The sequence below is a fragment of the Melanotaenia boesemani genome, chromosome 9 (genome assembly GCF_017639745.1).
Source record: "Melanotaenia boesemani isolate fMelBoe1 chromosome 9, fMelBoe1.pri, whole genome shotgun sequence".
Lineage (NCBI taxonomy): Eukaryota > Metazoa > Chordata > Actinopteri > Atheriniformes > Melanotaeniidae > Melanotaenia > Melanotaenia boesemani.
The window spans coordinates 18,047,588-18,069,710 of NC_055690.1; the positions used below are offsets into that span (position 1 = coordinate 18,047,588).

Below are 22,123 nucleotides of genomic sequence, written 5' to 3' on the forward strand. Positions count from 1 at the left end.
AGTGTAGCAGACATGGCCCCCAGTGCTCCGGTTATCACAGGCACCACTGTTTCCTTCACCTTCCAGGCTTTCTCTAGTTCCTTTTTTGAGTCTTTGGTATTTCTCCAGTTTCTTATGTTTTTGATTTATTTATTTTTTTTCTGATTTTACCATCAAATGGCTGCACCAATCACAACAGCTTTCCTCTGCTGCTTGTTAATCATCACAATATCCAGGTGTTTAGCCATTACCGTTTTATCAGCCTGTATCTGGAAGTCCTTCAGGCTCTAGCCCTCTCTCTTCTCCATCACCTTGGGAGGAGTTTCCCAGTTTGACCAAAGGGATCTCCAGTCCATATTCTGCACAGATGTTAATGTACACTATGCCAGCAACTTTATTATGGCTTTCTATGTACTCTTTTCCAGGCAGTATCTTATACCCTGCTGTTAGGTGCTAGATTGTTTACACAGCCTGTTTGCACAATGTGAGACCCTTGAAACTCACACACAGTATTTAGGCCCAAAATATAAGACATATGAATTTCATGCTCTCTGTTTGAATAGCATTTTAAATGTATACCTAAAATTAAATTTGCTGAGTGCCAGCTCAGCAGAGTACCTTATTTTAGCTGCAGTCTTGAATCTGTTTGTCTATTTCTGTGTGGTTTTAGTAATTTGAAAGGTGTTTATATTGTCAGTTCCCTCTGGTGTTTTTTTTAAAGATTTTTATCATTTTATTACTCTGCTGTTCTTACTGGGATTATACTTTTTTTTTTATTGGTTGTCACAACAGCCCCGATACCCATAGATACAGGAAAGCAACCTTTCCTGCCTGCTGGATCAGGTATAACCCACAATGCAGTGACTGTGCATTTCTTCTGTTGTTCACCTAGTAACCAACAAAATGAAATCTATAGTATTACAATATCCCTTACAAACTACATACTGCATCCCTCACCAAAATATTTGATTATCATTTTATTTATGTGTAACTTCTACTTACTTGATAAGAGCTGGGACGGAATTCCTTTTCATGTAGATGAGTGTATGATTTTCTATACACATGATATTTGAAAGAAAAAAAATAACAAATAATCTAAAAGAAATCATCCAGAGATGCTGACATTCTGCTGACAAATGAAAAAGAAACAACCCTGGAAGACCTCTTTCCTTAAACATGTCCATTTCCAGTCATGGTGCAAGACAGTTGTTAAGTGGAGCAGGGAATCCTGCAGGATGGTGGCTCTCAAGGACCAGAACTGGATATCCCTGCCATAGGGTCTATATTGAACTAACTTATCATTTTTCTTTAACAGTTGCATTTGCTTTTGTTCAGCCCCAATGTGCATGTATAGGCTACAGGATGCAACACTTAAAAAATAAAGCATGTCAGTACTTAACGAGCTGCATCTAGAAAGATCACCTCAGAAGAGAATAAGGAGCTGAGTTATTACAAATTCATGGCCCTGACATTTCATCTCCCTTTTCTTGTTCATTTCTACTTCTTTCTTCTATACAAATATAATTTCCACCCTGTCCTTGTTTATGAATCTCTGTCAAACCTCATTAATATTTTATGTGACTCAGGATAATGATGCACTTAAAGGCAGTGTGAGTGCTATGTGTTGGTATGTGTGTGCATGTAGGTGTGGGTGGATGCAGGTTTGGAGGGAGGAAGGGAGTGCACTCCAGTAGTTCTACAATTTAAAGTTACTATCTGTGTTGATTTGGGACGCACCACCAGAGGCCAGTAAGTAACAGCGTAATGGCAATGTGGGATGCACAAAGATGAATGCGAACATGAGCACACAATACTGTACATGCAGCACAGTGCATTAATAATGAACTTGATGGCTATTTGTACAACACATTATAGTCATTTATAGATTAACTGCTTTCAGTTTATGGTCCAGATGAATTGTATCCTTTTACCTCACAGTATCCCCATGGTTTCATTTTAATTTTCAAACCAATATCACAGATGAATGATTCATTAGATGTTGTAAGAGGGCTGTAATCCTCAAACCAAATACCTGTCCTTTTAGGTTTAATGTAATTTTGTTTCACTTCATAAGACTCATTAAAGGTTAATCGGAGCAGACAGAACAATGAACCCAGATGCTGTAAACGTCAGCTTCTGACAAATACTTTTCTTTGTTTTAACACAAGAACAATTTTTACCATGAAGGACTTCATTTCACACTGTATAGGCCACTTTTCAATAAACTCTATAATGTTAAAAAATTAGTATTGCTGCCAGTGTTTAAACTGGCTAAACTCTGTTTATACATGCCACATTTATTTTAAAAAGGGATTTCTTTTTTAAATGGGAAGGATGCCTGTGCTAAAGGCATGGACTTGCTGGGAGCTGGCATTAGACCGAAGGATGTCCTGATCCTGATTCGTGGAAAGCTGAGGCACACCAGATCAAATTACCTTTTCCAGCCAGTCTACTATGTCTTTGTCAGATAAACTGAATGCCTGTGCTCTGTGTGGCAGACAACAAGAACCTTGGTGCACATCTTGAGTTGTTGCTCAAAAGTTTGAAAAAGGAGTGTTATCAGTGGGAGACCAGAAACTGAGGGTTATCCCTGAGGCCATCAGTGCAAGGATCTTTCTGAGTAGCAAAGGGCTTCAATGCCAGGGGGGTGGGGAGTTCTGACAACAGCTCAGGAATGGAGGCTGAAGGCTGACCTGGTGAAACAGCTCAGACTCAAGAATCATAGTGACAATTATAAGCTCAGACAAGAGTTCGTGCAGTAAATAAATATATACTTAGAAGTTGTGGACAGGTAAGACATTCAAGGGAAAGAGGGCCAAGTACATGGAGTTGTTCAATCCCTGGTTTCCCCAGTCAACATGTCAGAGTGTCCTTGGGTAAGACAATGAACCCAACAACGCTTTTGATGCATTCACCAGTGTGTAAATTAATGATAAAGCAACACCTGGGCTGAAAAAACAGAACACATCAACATTGCCATGGATAAAAATAAAGCGATTAATGCTACCTAGATACAAGTTGGGGATAGGATTTTGATGAAAGACCCAAACACTGAATAACAACATGTTACATCAACCGATGTGTCCAAATTGCACCATAAAATTTTATTTAAAATTTCCCCCTGGTCCTAAAATCAGAAGCAATATCATGCTTCCATGGCACGTTACTTTTAGAATACTGGAAAGATGACAAATGCATTTAAATTTGTATATTCAAGTATAGAATTTATAAAACTTGGAATCCAAATAACGTTTGTCTTAATTTAAATGAAAAACGTTTGCCTGGTGGTCAAGTCAGTTTACTTGTAGCGCAGCAGTTCAAACATATGTAATCTCAAGGCACTTTGAAGAGAAAAACAAAACAGATTTAATAGAAATCCAATTTAATCCCATTATGATCCAATTAATCTTAATCCAATTAAAATCCATGTTAATTCCTCAGCTAGATGAAAAGAAAACATAGGCACAAACTCCAGCAGGCCAAGGCTATATATTATGAAAAAGTAAAAAAAAAAAAAAAAAAAAAAAAAATAGAGAGCAACAATAAAAATGTGTACTGTCTTATAATCAGCTTTTTTCCATTTGCATCCCTGCTTATATTCTGAAAGCTTTTACATAGTTTGTTCATATAGCATCTCATTTAGTCAGATTTATAGACTACTCCTTGTAACATGACAAAAATTCTTTCCTCAAGCTTGTGGCAATATTTTTCTGATTTATAGAGTCATATAGATATAAAATAAATTATATGCTTTAAAACTATGCATTTAAAAGAGTCTTCATCACCTAAAGTGTTTAATTTTATATACTTATTTTCAATACCTAGGAGTAAGTAAGCTCAGTATTTATTCATAATACAGTTATGCTTAGATTTGTTGGAATAATCATTGAAAAGGATGCTGTTTTATATACATCTACCTGATATATTCTATATATTTCTGCATTCTAAGAACTTATTTATATGGTAAATATTTTTTAGCTGTCCTCCCTCCACTCTATCTCTTCATCCCATACATTGATATAACATATATATTCATCTATATTAATAGATGACAAGATTCTCTTTGAAAGTGTTAGCTTTTCATATTTTCTAAGAGATGTTTTTTCATTACATTTAGTTAACTCCTCACCAGTGCACTTGTCTGTGAAAATCTTTACTGAGCTGTACTCTCACATTTTCCACACATGAACCATGCAATACATACAAGCACATACACATGTACACAAAGTAGGTCACCTTGATGTGTGATGCTGATCTCAGATGGTGCATTTGTGTGCCTCGGTGTATGTATTTTGGTGTTTATGCACCCTTGTGAATTGTGTTTTCGCACCCTCTTATGTTCCTGTCTGTGTCCTTGCGGCCCCAGAGAGTCGAGTCATTAGACTGGCAGCAAGTCACTTAGCTCCAACTCAGATTTAATTTTGAAGCCTGAGGTTAGGTGCATTTACATTCATGTTTGGATTTGCATCAATGAATGTGCAAGGCAAAGTCAGCTGAGCATCCACAGATAATGATATCCTCCACTGATTGAGCAAATGAGAATTTAAAATAAATGCATCACTATGTAAAGTACATGAGTCCAAAAGTCTCTCAGCAATAATAAAGAACAACACATGGAGCAGTGCTATTGCTGGTGCTTGGCTAAATTAACACCCATGAACCATATGAACAAACTGAGGCATCCTTCAGCCTGAAAATCCTTAAAAACAACAGGGAGGGATGACACAAGGGTTTACAAACACATACAGACATGACCATACAGACATGATCATACAGGCAAGACTATCAGAGATAAATTGTTTAACTCTAGGTTTAATCTGGATGGTTACATCTCCCAGTGTTGACCCTCTGTAACCTAGCTAACAAAAATATCAGGTGTTTGATTACAGCTTAATAATTCACATTTATGACACCTCTGGCAGAAGAGATTGCATAAACTTTTGCTGCTCTGCTTCCATTTGAATGAGCAGAGCAAGGTTAAGTTTCTCCTGTAACTTCATTGTTTTCATCGCTGTGTCCTTTGTCCTTTTGTTTTCTGATTGTTTCTTCATTCTGGCAATTGTATGACTCACCTTGCTAAATAAAATAAATAGCCTTTGCAATTACAGCAAGCTGACCTCTATATGCAGCCAGTATCCAGCATCACATACTGTTGAACGTTTTTTAAACAAATCTGTGTCTGTCTTTTGCTTTTAATCCTGATTTTTGGTTTTCTGATTCAATTTAACTCAAAAGGTTTTAAAAACGTATGATTAAAACAAAAACAATGAAACGTTTATAATGTGCTGAAACTGCCCTGCAAAGACCGACTGTATACGTGGTGTTTTCAAATAAAATTGGGCACAAATTGCTGCTCCCTTTGAACACTTCTTTTCATCTCATTTGTATGCAGTTAAGACTAATGCCACTCATCGAGGGTGGCAGTGAAGGGAAAGGGTGATGACGAAAGCGCGTAAACCGGCTACTGGAAACGAGAGAGGCTCTTGTTAAGCCGTTTGAACGGGGAACACTCGTGCCTGCCAACACGGTACAAGCTCTACATCCAGGGGACCAGAAAGGTCTGGTTCCGCGTGCGTCCCAGAATGGATCACTGAGGGGTTGTGCGTTTTGCAACCCTTCATCGTCGACACACGATTTCATTTCTTTCTATTTTTCTCTCTGTTTTAACGCTGGGCATGCTGTGCCATCTCCACATATTCACACAGCGTTGAACTTAACAAGCGAATGAGTGGTTTGACTAATTAAAAAGTGCCCAAAAAGAAGAGGAAAATTATTTCCCGAAGATGTCCACGACGCACCACAGCTCCCCGGCGCCGAACCAGAGCTACCTTTACACAGGCAGCTATGACACAACAGACCACTTCAGGATGGAGAAGCACACTCGCCTGCTTCTTTTCGGTTTGTGCGTAACCATCGCCGCTGCTACTTTGGTCGGAGGTGTTTATTCGCTGCTCTCTCTCATCCGGATGAGGAGAAAAACCTCCCTGTGTGTCATTGTGGCTTCCATGTCGGTGGACGACCTGCTTAGCGTGATCCCCCTGTCCTTGTTCATACTCCTTCAGTGGGAGACGCGTGGAGGTGAGGGGTCGAGCAGCCTGTGCACTGTATCTGGACTTCTGTACGTATTCCAGGGTGTTTCTAGCAACATGAAGGCTTGTCTCATAGCAGCATACACTTTTTATGTCACCAAGAGATTTGGAGTGCTTCAATCTGTCCGTCGGCCCCTGAGAGTGATGTGGGCTGTTGCCGGTGTGTGGGCGGTCAGCCTGGCCGTTAGTGTGTTACCTCTGTGCGGCTGGGGCAGCTTTACGCCGGCTTCTCTCGGGTGTTTCCCAGAGAGTGACAGTTTTTACATCCTGCTGCTTTTTTCTTTGTATTTCCTGTGCTTTTTCGGTATGCTGTTTTTCTTTATCTCACTCACCTATGAGCTGCTATGCTCCAGAGAACCCCAGAGGACTTTACTGTACCCGAGTTACTTGGATATGGCGAGGGGGTTAAGTGGGTCCACTCCTCTTTGTGATATCCAGTCCTGCTCCAGGCACAGTTTGAACAAAAGTTTGGGTGCGTACAACGAACTGAGCCCAAGTTCGTGCGGGACAGAGGTCAGGGAGAAAGAGGAGAGCAGTGTGTCCCCAGTGTCTGTTGGAGTGCTGAAGGCATCGGCTGTCGGAGATACACCAGTGGTGTTTGCACAAAAGCGCTTCTCCATGATTCTGGCCATCGTCCGGGTTATTTTATGGATGCCCATGATGGTAAGCAACAAGACAAATATACATAGGGTGACTGAAAGTAATAGAAGCAAACAAATTACTCTAGAATACCAGGCAACACCATGTTTAGTGGGCTTTTAATGGGGAGGAATTAAATATTTTGTGTGAAAAATGTCATTTACAAACAACTATGTGACTTTAGTTGTAGTGACACATTGAAAATTCATTAAACTCCAAACTTCAATCCAGTTGGTAACATCTCCCCATGTATTTAAGAATACAAATTAAATCCCTTTAAACTAAATTCATTGTTCCCCTCAAAACACATGCAGCCTTTTTTTTAGTTTATTAGAGGGAAAAAAAGCAGAACTGTGTGGTTTTAGCAGCCCCTTTTCCACAAAAGGGGATGAGGGGATAAGGGGATGGTTCCTACCATCTGTGCTCATCCACAAAATAAATTAAAAGATGAACGAAAGTTAACAGAGCCTCTAATTTGGCACAAGTTTGAAATACATCACATTTATAAATCTAACCACCATTTCTGTTCTTGTTTGTTTATAAGACTTACCTTTTAATTAAAGCCTTTGATTGAATATCTTTAATTTGTACTGGTATTTTACTTACAAGTATTTCTGTCTTAGTCTCTTTTCTTAATATTGGTTTATTATTTTGTGATGGTGTTTTACCAATGCATTTAATTACTAATTAAATAATTAACTTGTTTTAATATTTAACTCATGTCTTGGATACCAATTTTTCCATTCCAGTTTTTTAGCGTCCTAGGTTAAGACAGAACCTGCACAGAACATCATTCTATGGACATTTGTCTGTTCGTGTGTGTGCAAGTGTGTGTGTATGTGTGAACTGTGGCATATTTTGATGGGTAAAGATGGATTTATTTTTCTTTCTTTTGTTACTGGCTATGTGAAGTGTTTTTAATGAAAAAGTACTTTAGAAATGAAGGCTGACTGACTGACTGACTGACTGACTGACTGACTGATGTGCTATTAGCTTTAAAGGATTATGATGACGTTCAAAGAATTGTTGAGTGGGATCTTGAAATTGTGCATTCTTTTCCACTCCTTTAGTAATAAAAGATAAATAAATCAATCAATAAAATACCTTTTGATTATTGTTGATACATAAAGATGCCCTTTTTTGGGGACAACTTTGAGAAGCACCATAGAATTTTACTTGAGGTTAGAAATTTATGCCAGGACTTTTTAGGCATCTAATGAGGATTCCCCTTCTTCTAATATTTAGTTTTATCATGAAAAAATAGATTTTTTTTTTTTCATTTTGCACTAATGATTTATTACATTTCTAAAGGTTTGAGGTTATAGTTAGAAATGTACAGAATCAACACAGAGATGGACGAATACAACTGCAGAATGATAAATGTTGGAAATGTCAACATATCTTATATAAGAAACTATATAAATATAAAGTATGTTTTTTTCCTATGGAATAGATTTTTTTTTTCTTAAATAAACAACTTCAAGAGATAAATCATCTAAGACTCGCTCCCTTATGTTTTATTGAAAGTTTTTAGCATGTTGGTAAGTTGAAGTCTACACCTGTTGTTGGATCAATAAACACTGTTTTCAAAGAACACTCTAAATTTCTAAGAGTGTTTACGCTAGTAAATTTTAATATTGCATCCAGTGTTTCTATTTGTGTTGTGTTTTGGCTCAGACACAATCAATATGTTTAGATAAAAGCACAAGAAAAAGAAAAGCCAAACAAGCTCAGTGTGAGTGAGTGTTTGTGTAATTTCCTCTGATCGCTGTGTCTCCTTCCATATATATTTTGAATCACTGACTTCTTTGTGAATTAATTTTCTCTTGCCTTTCACTCACAGACTTTGGTACTCATACGGCATGCAGTAAATGCACGCAGCGCCTCCCTGGAGACTCTGAGCTTCTTTTTTACTCTGCTTGCACCTGCGGTCACACCGCTGTTCGTGCTGTCTGAGCGTTGGATCCACATGCCATGTGGCTGCTTCATTAACTGCAAACAAGATCCAACACAGGAACCCTCAGGTATAGATGATGATAACATTTGCTAATGATGTGCCATCAGTGTATCTTTACAAAGTAAATCCTTGAACATATTTTTCAATGAGCTTTCTTTTTTGTGGTCTGAGGGTGTAATTAAATTATTCCCATTTTGTCTTCTTTACAGTGATGAAAAGAAGATTTGAGTTCAACCTTTCCTTCCACCAAGGCTATGGGGTGTACAAATTGTCGCATGCCGCCAAGTCTCAGAGCAGCCCTCCCATAGAAAAGCCCACTTATCATAGCCTTTTTAACTGTGACTTCCCAAATAACCGCCTTGATGCATCAGAAAGTGGAGGACTCTCCAGGCTGGGTCCCAATTTTGATTTCAGCACCTCACACCCAGTGGACAGCTCCTCTCATGCAGGCCTTCTGGAGTCAGTGGCTGGTGGAGGGGAGGCGCTGGCTGACTGTCCTGCAATCCGCCATGAGAACCACGAGGATGATGAGGAATTCCACTGCGTCCCCTCGCTGCCCTCTCATCATCGGGATCACAGTATCATTGACACATCGTCAGTGTTTGATGGGCCAGAACGGAGGCTGTCACATGAGGAGTGTCGGAAAATTGAGTTGACAGACTGGGAGTGGTGCAGGAGCAAATCAGAAAGAACGCCCAGACAGGTAAATTACTGTTCAGGTTGTCCAGTTAATTAAACTGATCTCAAACCGTTACTTAAAAAATTAAGTAATTTGTATCAGGTGTTCTGTAGTTTGTGGTTGACATGAATTGATTATTCCACATGCTGACTTTACTGCTTACATCAAGTAATTTAATAACAGCTTCTTTATCTTGCTACATATAGTGAGGTGATCATTTAGGAGTGATTTGTATCTCAGGACTGTGGTTACAATTTCAGTCTAGCACTCTCTGCTTACAATGTATTCAAAAGGAAATTTACTGCTGCGTTGCCAAAGCACCCAGTTTAAAGCCATGCTTTAAAGAAGTGTTTGTAAGACTTTCTGTTTGTCGGTCTGTTTCTCTCTGGGTTTCTCCAGATCTCTAAACATTTCTCTTTATAATCTCACTGACAGACAGAAAGCTGTGCATTTGATTCAGATAATGGTTGAAATCTCATCTTTTATATATTCTTCCCTCCTCTGTTTTCCCTGCACATCTTTATTTGTGCTGAGCCTCAACAGATTCTGATTAACAGAGCAACTGATCAAGATACTATCAGATGCACACCTGGCTTTCAAAGCCAGAAATGCATTCATTACTGCCCCAAGACTCTAAAACTAGACCACCACACATGGTTTAGACCAATTAATGGACTAAGCTTGGTCAGTTTAATAAGGGTAGGATCAATAAGAGCACTATTTATAGATTTAAAATAATTAAATTTAAAAAATCTGACAGTTTCATTATTTGTATGAATGCTCTGCATGCCTGATTTTCCATGAAACAATTTTTGATTCATACTTTAGCTTCAGCTAAGACCTCTTTATCTATTCAGTCTATGCTACATAATGCATTGTTGTCTTTCTGCCAAGACCCCTAGTTGTGTTCATAAAGCCAATCAATATGCAACTCTATCCAGTGGTTAAAAAGTCAAACAGGGAGGCTGAGGCAGTTTGCTGCAGGCACATTGACCTAAACACTATCCACTTGTCCATTTTGGATTTATTTCTTTCTCTGTTGTTGACGCTCTTTGGTCTCATAATAGCAGAAGCTTGATTCTCTTTGTATTTCATGAGACCCAATTGAACTGTTAAACACGAACAGAGAAGTAAAAACAAAGAAAAGCTAATGATTAATGCATCCTGAGAGTGGAGATAACAGACACAGATGATAGATCAGCTTCTCTCTGCTCCTGAAAACAGCAGAACAGCTACAGGCTTAACCTTCAGAACCAGCATGTAGCTTTTCAGGAAAAAAAAAAACACTACACCATGAGCCTGTTTCACACCACAAACTCAGAGTAGACGTGGAAACGCATGTAAACGTGTTCACGCGAAACATGTGAAGACACCACATCACGGTCTGTCCTATTTTCTTTCCCTGCTCCACTTATAAGTTTGAAATGTTTTGGTTTAAAAATCACCAGAGGGTGGAAAATCCATGAAGCATGCTTCTACAGCTTGGCTTTGGCACTCACTTTGCATCATGTACAAATATTAGATGCTCACTTCTGGCTTGTGTGTATATGTGTGTGTGTCTGTCCTACTTCTGAGTTTATTGATAGCAAAGTCTTGTGTATTATGTCTCCTTAGGGTTTATTCATTGATTGAAGTCTGTAAATGTGGAAATACAAGTACAGTATGTATGTGCACAAATGCAGATCATTTGCAAACAAACATGAAAACGTGGCCTAACAGCAAAGAAAATAAACAGTAGAATTAAGCTCCAGGCATCTAGCAAACCCCCAAATCAACAATAAGATACAAAGATAAAAATTAGCTCACAACCACAGCCCTCACAAACATAGCCAACCAAACATCACTGTATAGACACACACAAAGCCAAACAACAGATGAAAGCCAAAATGAAATACTTTGTGCTTTATGTTTCTCATGGCTGTGTTTTGTTCCTCATTAGCAGACTAGATGTCATTACACAGTGTCTTTTCTCCTCACAATCAGACCCTCTGGCCTTCAGCATCCACAGGGAGAAGTGGAATTAGAGCCTAAGAACATATTTACCCTCTCTGTGACTTTATGCTTTGTTAGCGAGCAAAGAGCTGGGGGTGCACTCACAAGGCTTTTCCCCACGGGGAAAAGGAGCCTAATGTGCAATCAGATGGAAGGCACTGAAATCCATTTCCTTTTCGAAGAATTCAGCCAAAGCTGTAAAATAATAATAATAATAATAATAATAATTAATGTTCTCAGAAGCAAGGCTTGAGGAGGATGAAAAATACAACACAAATGGAGTTAATAAATTTTATTTGTGTTGTAAAACAATAAATCTAACATTTTTTGTATCTGTTTACTTAACTTAAACTTTGGTTAAACTTTTGGTTAATTTGCTACACTTTGTGAAATCTACAATAAAGCTATGAGGAGTGATCAGTCTGCTGAAGATTCACTGATGTTGAAGTTTCCAGAAGTTGTTCTGACTCTGTCTCCAGTCAACTCAGTCTAGTTTTGGACTTTTGTGATAAAAGTGCCACTGTAAAAGAAGTGAGCTAAATTTATCACAGAAGACAAATAGGAGCATTGTTGCATGTTATATTTCTGCGTAGTAGTTTTGTTGTGGTGGCAGAGCGTTTATGTTTTGCAAAAACAGCAAAGCACCTTTTTATTAGGTTTCTATTTAAAAAGTTCACACACAGTGAAGATTTAGAAGATTTTGTCAGATTTTCTGTAGCTTCTGTAGCTACAAAGCTCCCCAATTCACCAGTCACCATAATAAGAATTATAAGAATTTAGGCAGCACAATTATATCCAAATTTACTGCCATCCCAATACAAATGTGCAATATGTGTCATAGCCAGAACCGGTGATAAATGGTAGAATCTAAGCCAAGACCAAAGGAGACATTTTTTCCCCCTGCAATTTATTAAAAATTAAAAAAATAAAAAAGGATATCCAGGGCTGCAACTACCTCTGGGTTGGTTGTCCTTGGCAGGTGCTGGAGTCACAGGGGTTGGACAAACGGGTGAATGGCTAAGCTTTGTATTCCACAGGGGACTTTGGCTGAACTTGGCTTATGTGAAGGAGACCTGTCGGAGAGAAGATGAATGAGCCACTTTTGAACAGATAAGCAACACTGAAGAAATACAGAAAAAGTTAAAGTTACATGGAGGCTAAATCTTCATACAGAGGTTGCATGAAATGGTGTAATTACCACAGTGAAGCAGAGAATCTGACAAAGAGTGGCTGCACAAGTCAGTTCTTATGAGGAACTCTGTGACAAGGCTTAAGAGAAATAGCTGGGACACTTGGAAAGCCATCATGCCAACTCCACCCCAAGAGGAGAATCCACAGCTTGCCCTTCCTAACCTAAACTCAGAAGGAAAACCACCAATAGAAAACCAATGCAAGACTGTGACAATATCAATATAAACAATGACATCTTCTTAGGCTGTAGAACTCCTGAGGTTTAACTTGAAACAAGCACACTTGTAATAATGAGTGTTGCATTTAATTTACAAGTTCTCCCTCTATGTGGAATACCTCCAAGATTTTTTAGAGTTTTGCACATATGTAACATGTCAGCAAATATCTCCATGGACTTGTTAAGGTAACAGGGTGCATCAGTTATGCATGCATCAGTAGGATTGAAGAATGTGATTTTAAATCTGATAATACGTTTTAGAAACTCCTGTAAGACTTTGCTGGTAATTTAGAACACTAAATACCTTAAAGTACTGCTGCATATTCATAGTAAGTAGTTGACCCTTAAAATCATGTGTGATTTTATTATGCATGTCAAACACAAAGTGCTGCTAAGGTTTATGGGAATTTTAATTAATTAAGTTAAGTTTAAATTCTTCTGATAAATCCTGATGTCTGTATGGGTGCAAGGGACATTTTTACCTATCATGACATGCCCTCAAGCACTTTAAAGACATATCACAAAAGATTTGTATTGGCCCATATCGACTCTGCATTATAATTCAGATTCATCCTTTAAAGAGCAAAAATACTCCCATAGCATTTAATTCAATAATGTTGTTTATCTGTCTGGAGCCAAAGCAGCACAGTGATGAAATGCTCCACAGAGATTTTTATATTCACATCACATACATTTAAATCAAAATAATCTACAGAATTGCAGCTTTACATAACTACAGCATTATGCTTTCCACATTGGTAGAGTCTGTGCATCATTTATTCTACCTTACAATGTGTTTTTAGCCCAACATTGCAGACTTTACTTGCTGTTGTTATTCATTTAGAATAATATAAACACAATGCTGGAAAAACAGATAGAGCCAGAAAGGACAAAAGATTGACATCCACTTTGTTTCTGTTGTGCATCAAGCTCACAATTAGATAATTACACTTAACTGAAATAAATAAATTAGAGACATAATGAGACTTGCCACAGTTTCCCCACTGTTGAAACCAAGGGTTTTTCTTCTTTTGCCAGCAATACTGATAGCCTCACATCATCTTGACAGAAGCTAACTTTCATGTCCTCTGAAGCAACTTAGAACAAAATATACTTACATACACATATGACAGGAAAATGTGAGCCATGTAGCTTAAAAAAAACTATTTTAAAGAGGAGCCCAGAGGAAATATAGCTGATGCATCAAACTAAAATATAGGCTATTCAAATAAACTGAGTTGATAAAAGCTACATGGCTTATCAGTCCTGCTGCTGTGATTTTGCTGCAAACTTAAAACGTCTGTGTTAGCTTCTATATCCCTGGAGGCCTGATATCTTATTTCAGCAGCAGTGATCGTTGATAAGGCTCTTACATGTAAGCGTCATGGGGTAGAAATGGTCAACACATTCATCTCCCTGCTATTGACATCCTAGGCACAATTGAAGCATAATTACTGTAACATCATGAATGAGATGCAACAATGTATTTGCCATTGTTATTCTGAATAAGCACTAGACTATGTAGTTATTGACAATAATGAGCTAAGCTAATGGCAGTGATTTTGACTTTTCATAACAGGAGAAGCATCAGTTTCATGCTTAAATGAAAGATAGATGGCCTACAGCTGACCTTTGCTGATGCTACATGTTTCTCACACTGCTCAGTCATTGGTAACTAAAAACAAGAGCTGTGTCACTCAGGTTTTTAATTAAGCTGTTTCAACACAGAAAATATTGAAGATGCTGGAAGATACAGTGTGAATGAGCTTTGATCCGAGTCTTTGCATAGACTGGCAGAACTTTTTAGAAAACAGCTGCGAGCAAACAAGTTTTGTAATATTATTACTAGCAAACCTACCTCAGTTACATTCCATTTAATTTATATTTGTGTTGCAGCAAGTTAGTGTGATGTGATTACACACATTAACTGGACCAGCTACAGCTGTATACGTTGCTGCAACATGTAGTTAAAGTCTTGGGAGGTACATCTCAGATTGCTGGGATGCTATGCATTAGGTTCTGCATCAATCTGACATTGAAGTGTGGGGCGACAGTGATTCAGATAGTACAGCAGGTCATTCAATAAATGGAAGGCTGGCAGTTTGAAGCCCACTACCCCAGGCATCTGTCATTGTCCTTGGGCAAGACACGTTACCCTCCTTGCCTCCAGTGTTGGCATTGCTGGTGTATGAATGTTTTTTATGTTGTTGGTCGAAGAGACCATGTACATTGGCTGCCATGTCTCTCTCAGTTTGCCCCAGGGCAGCTGTGGCTCCACATGTAGCTTACCATCACCAAGTTTCAATGAGGAGTGGATAAATAATGGATCCAATGTAAGCACTTTGAGTGCCCTCAGCAATAAAGGCAACATAAATCTTATCCATCGTTATAATTAACGGTAAATAAAGGGATCCAATTTCCTTTTGTTCTTTCTTTGAAGAGACATTATAGTAAGAGCAGTCTCTGTTTGTAGAAGCAGATAGGAATATTGTCTGAAAGCTAAATTAGTATTTATTCAGAGTATGTTTTACTGGTTCCAGAATATGCTATATTGTTAATCTTTTTCTTAATTAATGACTTTGTTACTGCATTTTCTTAACTGCAGAACATTATTATTTCAACACAGACAGCAGGCCTTGTAGCATGGTTCGTGTTGGATTACTGTCTGCTGCAGATATGCATATAGATAATAGATCAATCAACAAATTCAACTAAACAGAGTATTAATGACACCATGAATTATATACATGCCTTTGTGGTGATGGCAGTCCTAAATGTTAGCTGTGAGACAAAACAGTCTAATAATTTTATCTGTTTCTGAAGTAGGAAGAACTACTATAATATGTAACTGAACATATTGTGCCAGATACTAAGCTTTATTTTTTTTTATTTTTTTTTTGGTTTTCCTTTTCTTTGCAGCGGTCATCAGGTGGTCTGTCAATCCCTTTGTGTGCCTTTCAGGGCACTGTGTCTCTGCAGGCACCCACAGGCAAGACGCTGTCTCTTTCTACTTATGAGGTCAGCAGTGATGGTCTCAAAATTTCCCCCAACAATGCCAAGAAGGTAATGTCCCTCACCCCAATCTCGTTTCCAAAAACATTTTAGGAAGGCAGGCTGTAGCTCCTGTTCATATCACTTCATTAAAGGGACAGGTTGACATTTTGCAAATGTATGCACTTGTCATTATTTATTCTTATTTAGATTCTACAAAGTTTTCCATGATAGATTTATAATTTCCCCATCCACAAACACAACATACACTCACACTCCATTTTCCAAACGTGCTTATTGCTTTTTTTCTTTTCCATTAGATACCCAGGTTACCCATATTCCACCTTTACACCAACATTTATGGAATTCTGTCTTACAGTTTTTGTATCCGACTGACAAAATAAAAAAATAGAACCATCTATTCTTATTTACAGGTTTATATACACTGATGGAGGCAACAGGACCCCCCCAAAAATGATTCTTATTCATTCACTTTTGGTTAGGTTTAGGCATCATAACTTGTTTAAGTTTAAGCAGCAGTTTCCTGGATAGGTCCTAAAACTTTTTGGTTAAAGCCCGGAAACATTTGTGCTCAGTTTTAACATGCTAATAATTTCTTGTTTTAGTTTAGATTCCTTTTGTCATTTTAACCTATACAGTCTATACTAATTTAAATTGTGCAGAGACAAGCTCCCGCCTAAACCTAACCTGCTTGCCATTTTGGTCCAATTCTGCCTCATTTTTTTTTCTGATATTCCTTATATAATCATTTTAAAATGGTTAATGTCACATAAAAAATGGCAAAATATCCAAAATGTTGTTGCTTTAAAAAATCTATTCTAAAAAATCAGTTCTATGAGATCATGATTTCCCTGTCTCTGGTCTTTTTACAAAGCTAAGCCAGTGGCATTTGATTGTAACAAATGCATTATGAGCAATATGTATACTAAGCAAAACAACCAAACAGTCTGCTTATTCATACCCTGAAAAACAAACAAGAAGACCTCTAGGGTCTTCTGCCTCTAGGGTAACATAAGAGAAATACAACATATACAACCATTTCTGCATGAATGCAAACTTCCTCCTCAGATGTTTGCCTTAACCAGTCACAAAGTTCTGTTATGGAGGAGTTGAATGTAGCACAACATCCAAAATAAAATGACATTATCACTACCTGGTTGTGTGTAGGCAATAATTTTACTTGCTTGGGGTTAAGAAAAAATATGTCTTCATGTTATATGGTTTTTTGTTTTTTTCTTCCTACAAGGTTACCATCACATTAATAAATTCTAATTTGGTGTTTCTTTTTTTTTTATATTTTATTTTTTATTGTTTTCATACATACAAACAACACCAATATAGATCAGTAAACAAACAGAAACAATCAGAACAGGCACAAATTGTTAAGAGAAGCCATCAATAAATAACAGTGTGGTCTAAGAGTAGCTTGGCATTTATAGACTTTTACATAGGGTGAAGTGAATTTCTATTTTGGTATTGTTATGGACTGTATCTCTTTGTTAAGATTAGAGAGTAGGTTTACTTATATCAGCCTCAGAGGATAGCTACATTTCCCGTTCCATTACCTACACAGACATAAACACATACAGTATCAACACCTACATCAGTGTGATATGCAACACACACCTTAGTTTATAGTCGTATCATTGCATGTATATTTCATTTTTATTGTGAGGGTGCGCAAGTCTTCCATTTCTTCCAGTAGTCATTGAATTTATTTACGTTCAGGTTCTGGGAGAAAGGTATTCTTTCCATGTTATATATTTCGTTTACAATGCTATTTTGGTGTTTCGCCTGCAGTTGCTCTCATAACCCTTTTCTTTTAAAATAATTATAGGTCATTATTGCATCCATAAGAAAGGTATTTTTTGGGTAGGAGACTTCTCTGTATTAGATATCATATGAAATTTGATACAGTTTAAGAATGTCAATATAAACCATGATGAAACTAAAACAATTATTGTTGTGAATGTAGTTCAAAGTCTTTAAACTGTATAAATACCTTGTATAATGAATGTCTTTGCTTTAAAGGTGGAAGTGTATCGCTCCAAATCTGTTGGCCATGAACCCAGTGCAGAGGATACAGCATCTGGATGCCAGGCTGGGGATGTGAATGTCAGCTGTGTAGGAATGAACATGGAGATCGGCATGGGGATGGGGATAGGAGCTGGGGTGGGTGACACCAATGTCAAGATCCACCTTGAGGTTCTGGAAATCTGTGATAATGAGGAGGCAATGGACAGTGTCTCTATCATCTCTAATATCAGCCAGTCCTCCACTCATGCCCGCTCCCCATCACTCCGTTACTCTAGGAGGGAGAACCGCTTTGTCTCTTGCGACCTGGGTGAGACAGCGTCCTACTCTCTGCTCATCCCCAGCAGCGGCAACACTGAAGCAGAGACCATCAATATCACTATACCTGACACTGTGGAAGCCCACCGGCAGAATAGCCGGCGGCAGACACAGGAGAGCTTTGGGTATCATGAGGATATACAACTGCTTAATGAGGCTTACAGAAAGCAAGCAGGGGAGGGAGAAGAGTGACTTAGACACAGAAAACAATGGGTGGGCTCTTAAGAGTGGGTTGATAGAGCAAATCAAGCCAGTAAAATCTGTAAGACAACATGTCCTAATCATTCAAAATTGACTTCCTTCTGAAAAATCTTTAACTAAGCTGACAGGTGACCAATATAGAGAGTCAGCTTGACTATTATAATAGTCTACTTGCCTGCTCTTGTACTTCCTCTCTAGTTAATATGGTGAGATCACACATATACCCATCTGTAGATTACACAGAGATACTGTAGATAAGCCTATAAAAGGACAGACAGTAAAAAAACTGTTAAAACAAGAGAGAAAGACTGGATTGCTGGAAAAGGTCATCAGTGCATCAGTATTCCAGCAGAGACTCGCACCATATGGCAGCCTGTCATCATGGGATAGATACAGCAAGAGAAAAATTCACTTAGACGTTGAAAAGGAGGGGCCATGGTCTGATTTCATCTAATATCAAACAGCGTGTGTTGACTACATCACTGATGACTCAGATGTAAGGGGAGGAGCCACCTGACCCATGTGTCTGACTCATTCAAGTGTGTGTTGTGCATAAGGATAAGAATATTGGTGTATTTGTGTCAGGCAGCCAACAGAAGTATTTATGTTTCCCTAAAAATAATTTATTTAATTGAATTTATTTATTATTTTTCCTTTACGCTGACTGCTGTGTGTAAGGTGTTTAATGCCATTCATGTTGCTACTATAAAATCAGACACGCTGTTGAAAATCTGAAACAGCAGGAGAGAAAAATGAAAGGGGAGGCCAGTGATTATGAAAGGAGAGGTTAAGGGGTTGCTTATGCTGAACACATTTTTATTCTGCCTCGTGCACATTCGGTGCAATTTAAATGAGTGACTGTGCATATTTTACTTTAGCAGGCAGCACATGAATGTACATTCCAGAGCCACTTTGGGGGCTCATTTCTCTGCCTGCTCAGTTCACTTCCCATCCAATCAGTGAGTCACCAGGACCTCTCGCTTTCTACATGCATAAATTCAGGACTGGATATAAATTCAGGACTGGATATAAATTTCCACTGATAGTATTGTGCTCTTTATCACTGCTTTGAATTATCTGGACTGTGAAAATCAGAAGTGTTTAAATCTTTATTCTCTTAGATAATATCAGTGTATACATCGATACTTGAATACACAAATGTATTATTTGTTTGCGCAAATGGTAGTAAAATAGACACTGTTGGCTAATTTTACAAATTATTTTATGGAGTTGTATTCAGTATTTTAACTTGGTTCATCACTAAGTCTGTACTGTTTGGACTTTCGAATAGTCCCTTAGAGATTTCTCTTCATCAGCTGCCACTGCTCCCATCCTCCCAGTGACTGTTGTCGTTAAAGATTCATACCAGGAAATTGCTGCCAACAATTTTGAGATGCATTCTTAATTCAAGCACTCTGGGGTAAAATGTAAGAGAAAATAATGTACAGGCATATGAAAAATGATGAATGTAAATTTTTATTCTGTGTTAACCTTTTAAGCTGTTTTTTGTCAAAGTTAGTCAGTATGAGCAGGGCTTCGTCTCTGCAGCATAAGGGTCCATTCATGATAGTACCTGGGGATTTGCATCAATTTAATCCCATGCAGATTGAAGTGTTTTAGGTATTTCTCTGTGGGAGAAGGGCTTCTGTGCAGTCCTTCAAAAAAACAAATAGCTCTAGGAAGAAGCAATGAAATATTAACTGGCTGAAAGTTAGTTCAGACCAGAAAGAGGGAGACTCACAACAGATTTCAGTGCATGTACAGCAAAATTAATCATAATTTTTTTCACAATGCTAAGGGACCAACAATGTTAGAGAAGTCTACACCTTAGATTTTTCCACAAATGTTTGAGACTGCTACCAAAAACTATAATCGGTAAATTTGGGTTGTATGCCCATGAATGAGCTCTAACAGAGAGGAAGTAATTGCACCCTGAATTTCCTCTGTGTTGCACAGAACTACAGTTCAGCAGTTTTATCATTAACTATATGATATATTACATGTTACTTGTCCTCATTAAGTTAGTTAGGACACACACAAGCACAATGTTTAATCACTCATGTCAACTCTGGATTTATTCAGTAACATACAAACTTCCCAAATTGAATTCATTATACATAAAATAAGGTTAATGAAGGAATTAATTAACTTCTTTAGAGGCTGACCTTGATTGTAAGATTATTGGATGTTGTGCCCCTAAGAAAAGTGCAGTGATGAATCCACAACAGCTGTGTGATATTTTTATTGTGCTTTGTGCTCTATGTTAATCAAAATTCTCTGTAAAAAAAAAAAGAAAAACTCCATTCCCTTGTGTTGTTGGAAGATTTTGTGAAATATTCTTTTGTGTTCGTGTGTACAACAGACAGATTTTGTCTCTGAAGAAGAGGGGGAAAGGTCAGAAAAGAAATTTGAAGAAAAATATTAGAAAAAATAGGTATGTGGCAGCAAAAATAAAAGGTTAAATAATAAGAAACCTATGATTATTAATGGTCTTGACCTGTAGCTTTTCCTGTTTTATAATTTTACTTTGATTCCATTGCATTTGCCTCCCACTCACAACATCTGATTACACTGAAATAGGAAGGGGCACATAGCCTGCATTAAAATCTGCAGTAATATGAATAAATAAGTAGCGTTAACCCATTAAATGATAGAATTAAAAATCTCAGGGCACCCCCTTCGATAGAGGGAAAAATGATACAGCTTATATCATTAATAAATAAATCACACACTACTCATAGAGTTGTTATTTGAATTTACTTTAGGACCACACAAGCTAACCACAGATGACCAGTTAAAATATTTATCTAACTTTTCTACAAACTATAAAATATGGAAGGGGCGACCTTCTTGCCGTGAGGCAGCAAGGCCACTAGTTCGAGCCTCTGCTGGGGGAAGGTTCGAACAGTTGCCTTTCTGTGTGGAGGTCGTATGTGGGAGTTCTCTCCGGGTACTCCAGCGTCCTCCCAACGTCCAAAGACATGCAACGTGCATGTTAGGTTAGTAGGTCACTCTAAATTCTCCCTAGGAATGAGTGTGAGCGTGAATGGTTCTTGTTTCTCTGTGTTGGACCTGCTATAGACTGGTGATCTGTCCAGGATGTACCCTGACTCTCACCTGCTAAATGCTGGGTTAGGTTCTCTTCTGTGCTTGGGAAAACTGGAGTCACTGGAGCTGTTTGTTCGGTAAAGAATGCTGCATAAGCTGCTGAACATAATGACTGATTCTTCACATCCTCTACACCAGTGGTTCCCAACCTTTTTTCCTCAGGGACCCCCTTCATGCATATACTAAAATGCTATGAACCCTTTACTCCACCCTGAACTGAAACCATGCTTGGTTTTCAGCTTTCAAAAGTAAGATTCTCACCATAAATAATGTATTCTGGCTGAGTCCTGTCCTTTGATAAAGCCACAGTTAAATGAGTATATAGACCTACTTTTTCCCTTAAAATATGGACAATTTGTGGACATTAATGACAATGGCTTTAATGTTCAAAGCCTCAGGGATCCCCTGTGCCCTTTGTGGGAACCCCTTGGGGGTCTCGAACCCCCCAGGTTGGGAACCACTGCTCTACACAACATAGTCCAAGTCCAATGCAAGACAGAGAGATACTGGAGATCAATCCTGCCAGCAGACATCAACCTCCAGAACAAGTTATTATCTTCTTTACATTAATTATTATTGTTTTTAATTAATAAAAAAAACTACTAAAACATTGCAATTTCCCTCTGGGATATATAAAGTACTTTTAATTTAATTTTCATTTCATGACTGCATATACATTTAGGGTTTGCTGGAAGCAGTTGAATCAC

General features: G+C 38.1%; 1 protein-coding gene across 1 annotated transcript; it reads left to right on the forward strand.

The window, feature by feature from the left end:
• The first annotated feature begins 5,762 nt into the window (after nucleotides 1–5,762).
• On the forward strand, nucleotides 5,763–20,754 carry LOC121645559 (probable G-protein coupled receptor 149). The gene is made up of 5 exons (XM_041994048.1): nucleotides 5,763–6,731; nucleotides 8,551–8,731; nucleotides 8,874–9,367; nucleotides 15,663–15,806; nucleotides 17,787–20,754. Exons 1-5 carry the CDS (start codon nucleotides 5,763–5,765, stop codon nucleotides 18,297–18,299), a joined length of 2,301 nt encoding a protein of 766 aa, XP_041849982.1. The 3' UTR covers nucleotides 18,300–20,754.
• The last annotated feature ends 1,369 nt before the right edge of the window (nucleotides 20,755–22,123 follow it).

Bases quoted from the DNA above. Each gene is read 5' to 3' on its own strand.
- LOC121645559 (XM_041994048.1), top strand. From the start codon at position 5,763: ATGTCCACGACGCACCACAGCTCCCCGGCGCCGAACCAGAGCTACCTT. The intron at 9,368-15,662 runs GTAAATTACTGT...TTTTCTTTGCAG, and splicing joins CAGAAAGAACGCCCAGACAG to CGGTCATCAGGTGGTCTGTC. The intron at 15,807-17,786 runs GTAATGTCCCTC...TTTGCTTTAAAG, and splicing joins CCCCCAACAATGCCAAGAAG to GTGGAAGTGTATCGCTCCAA.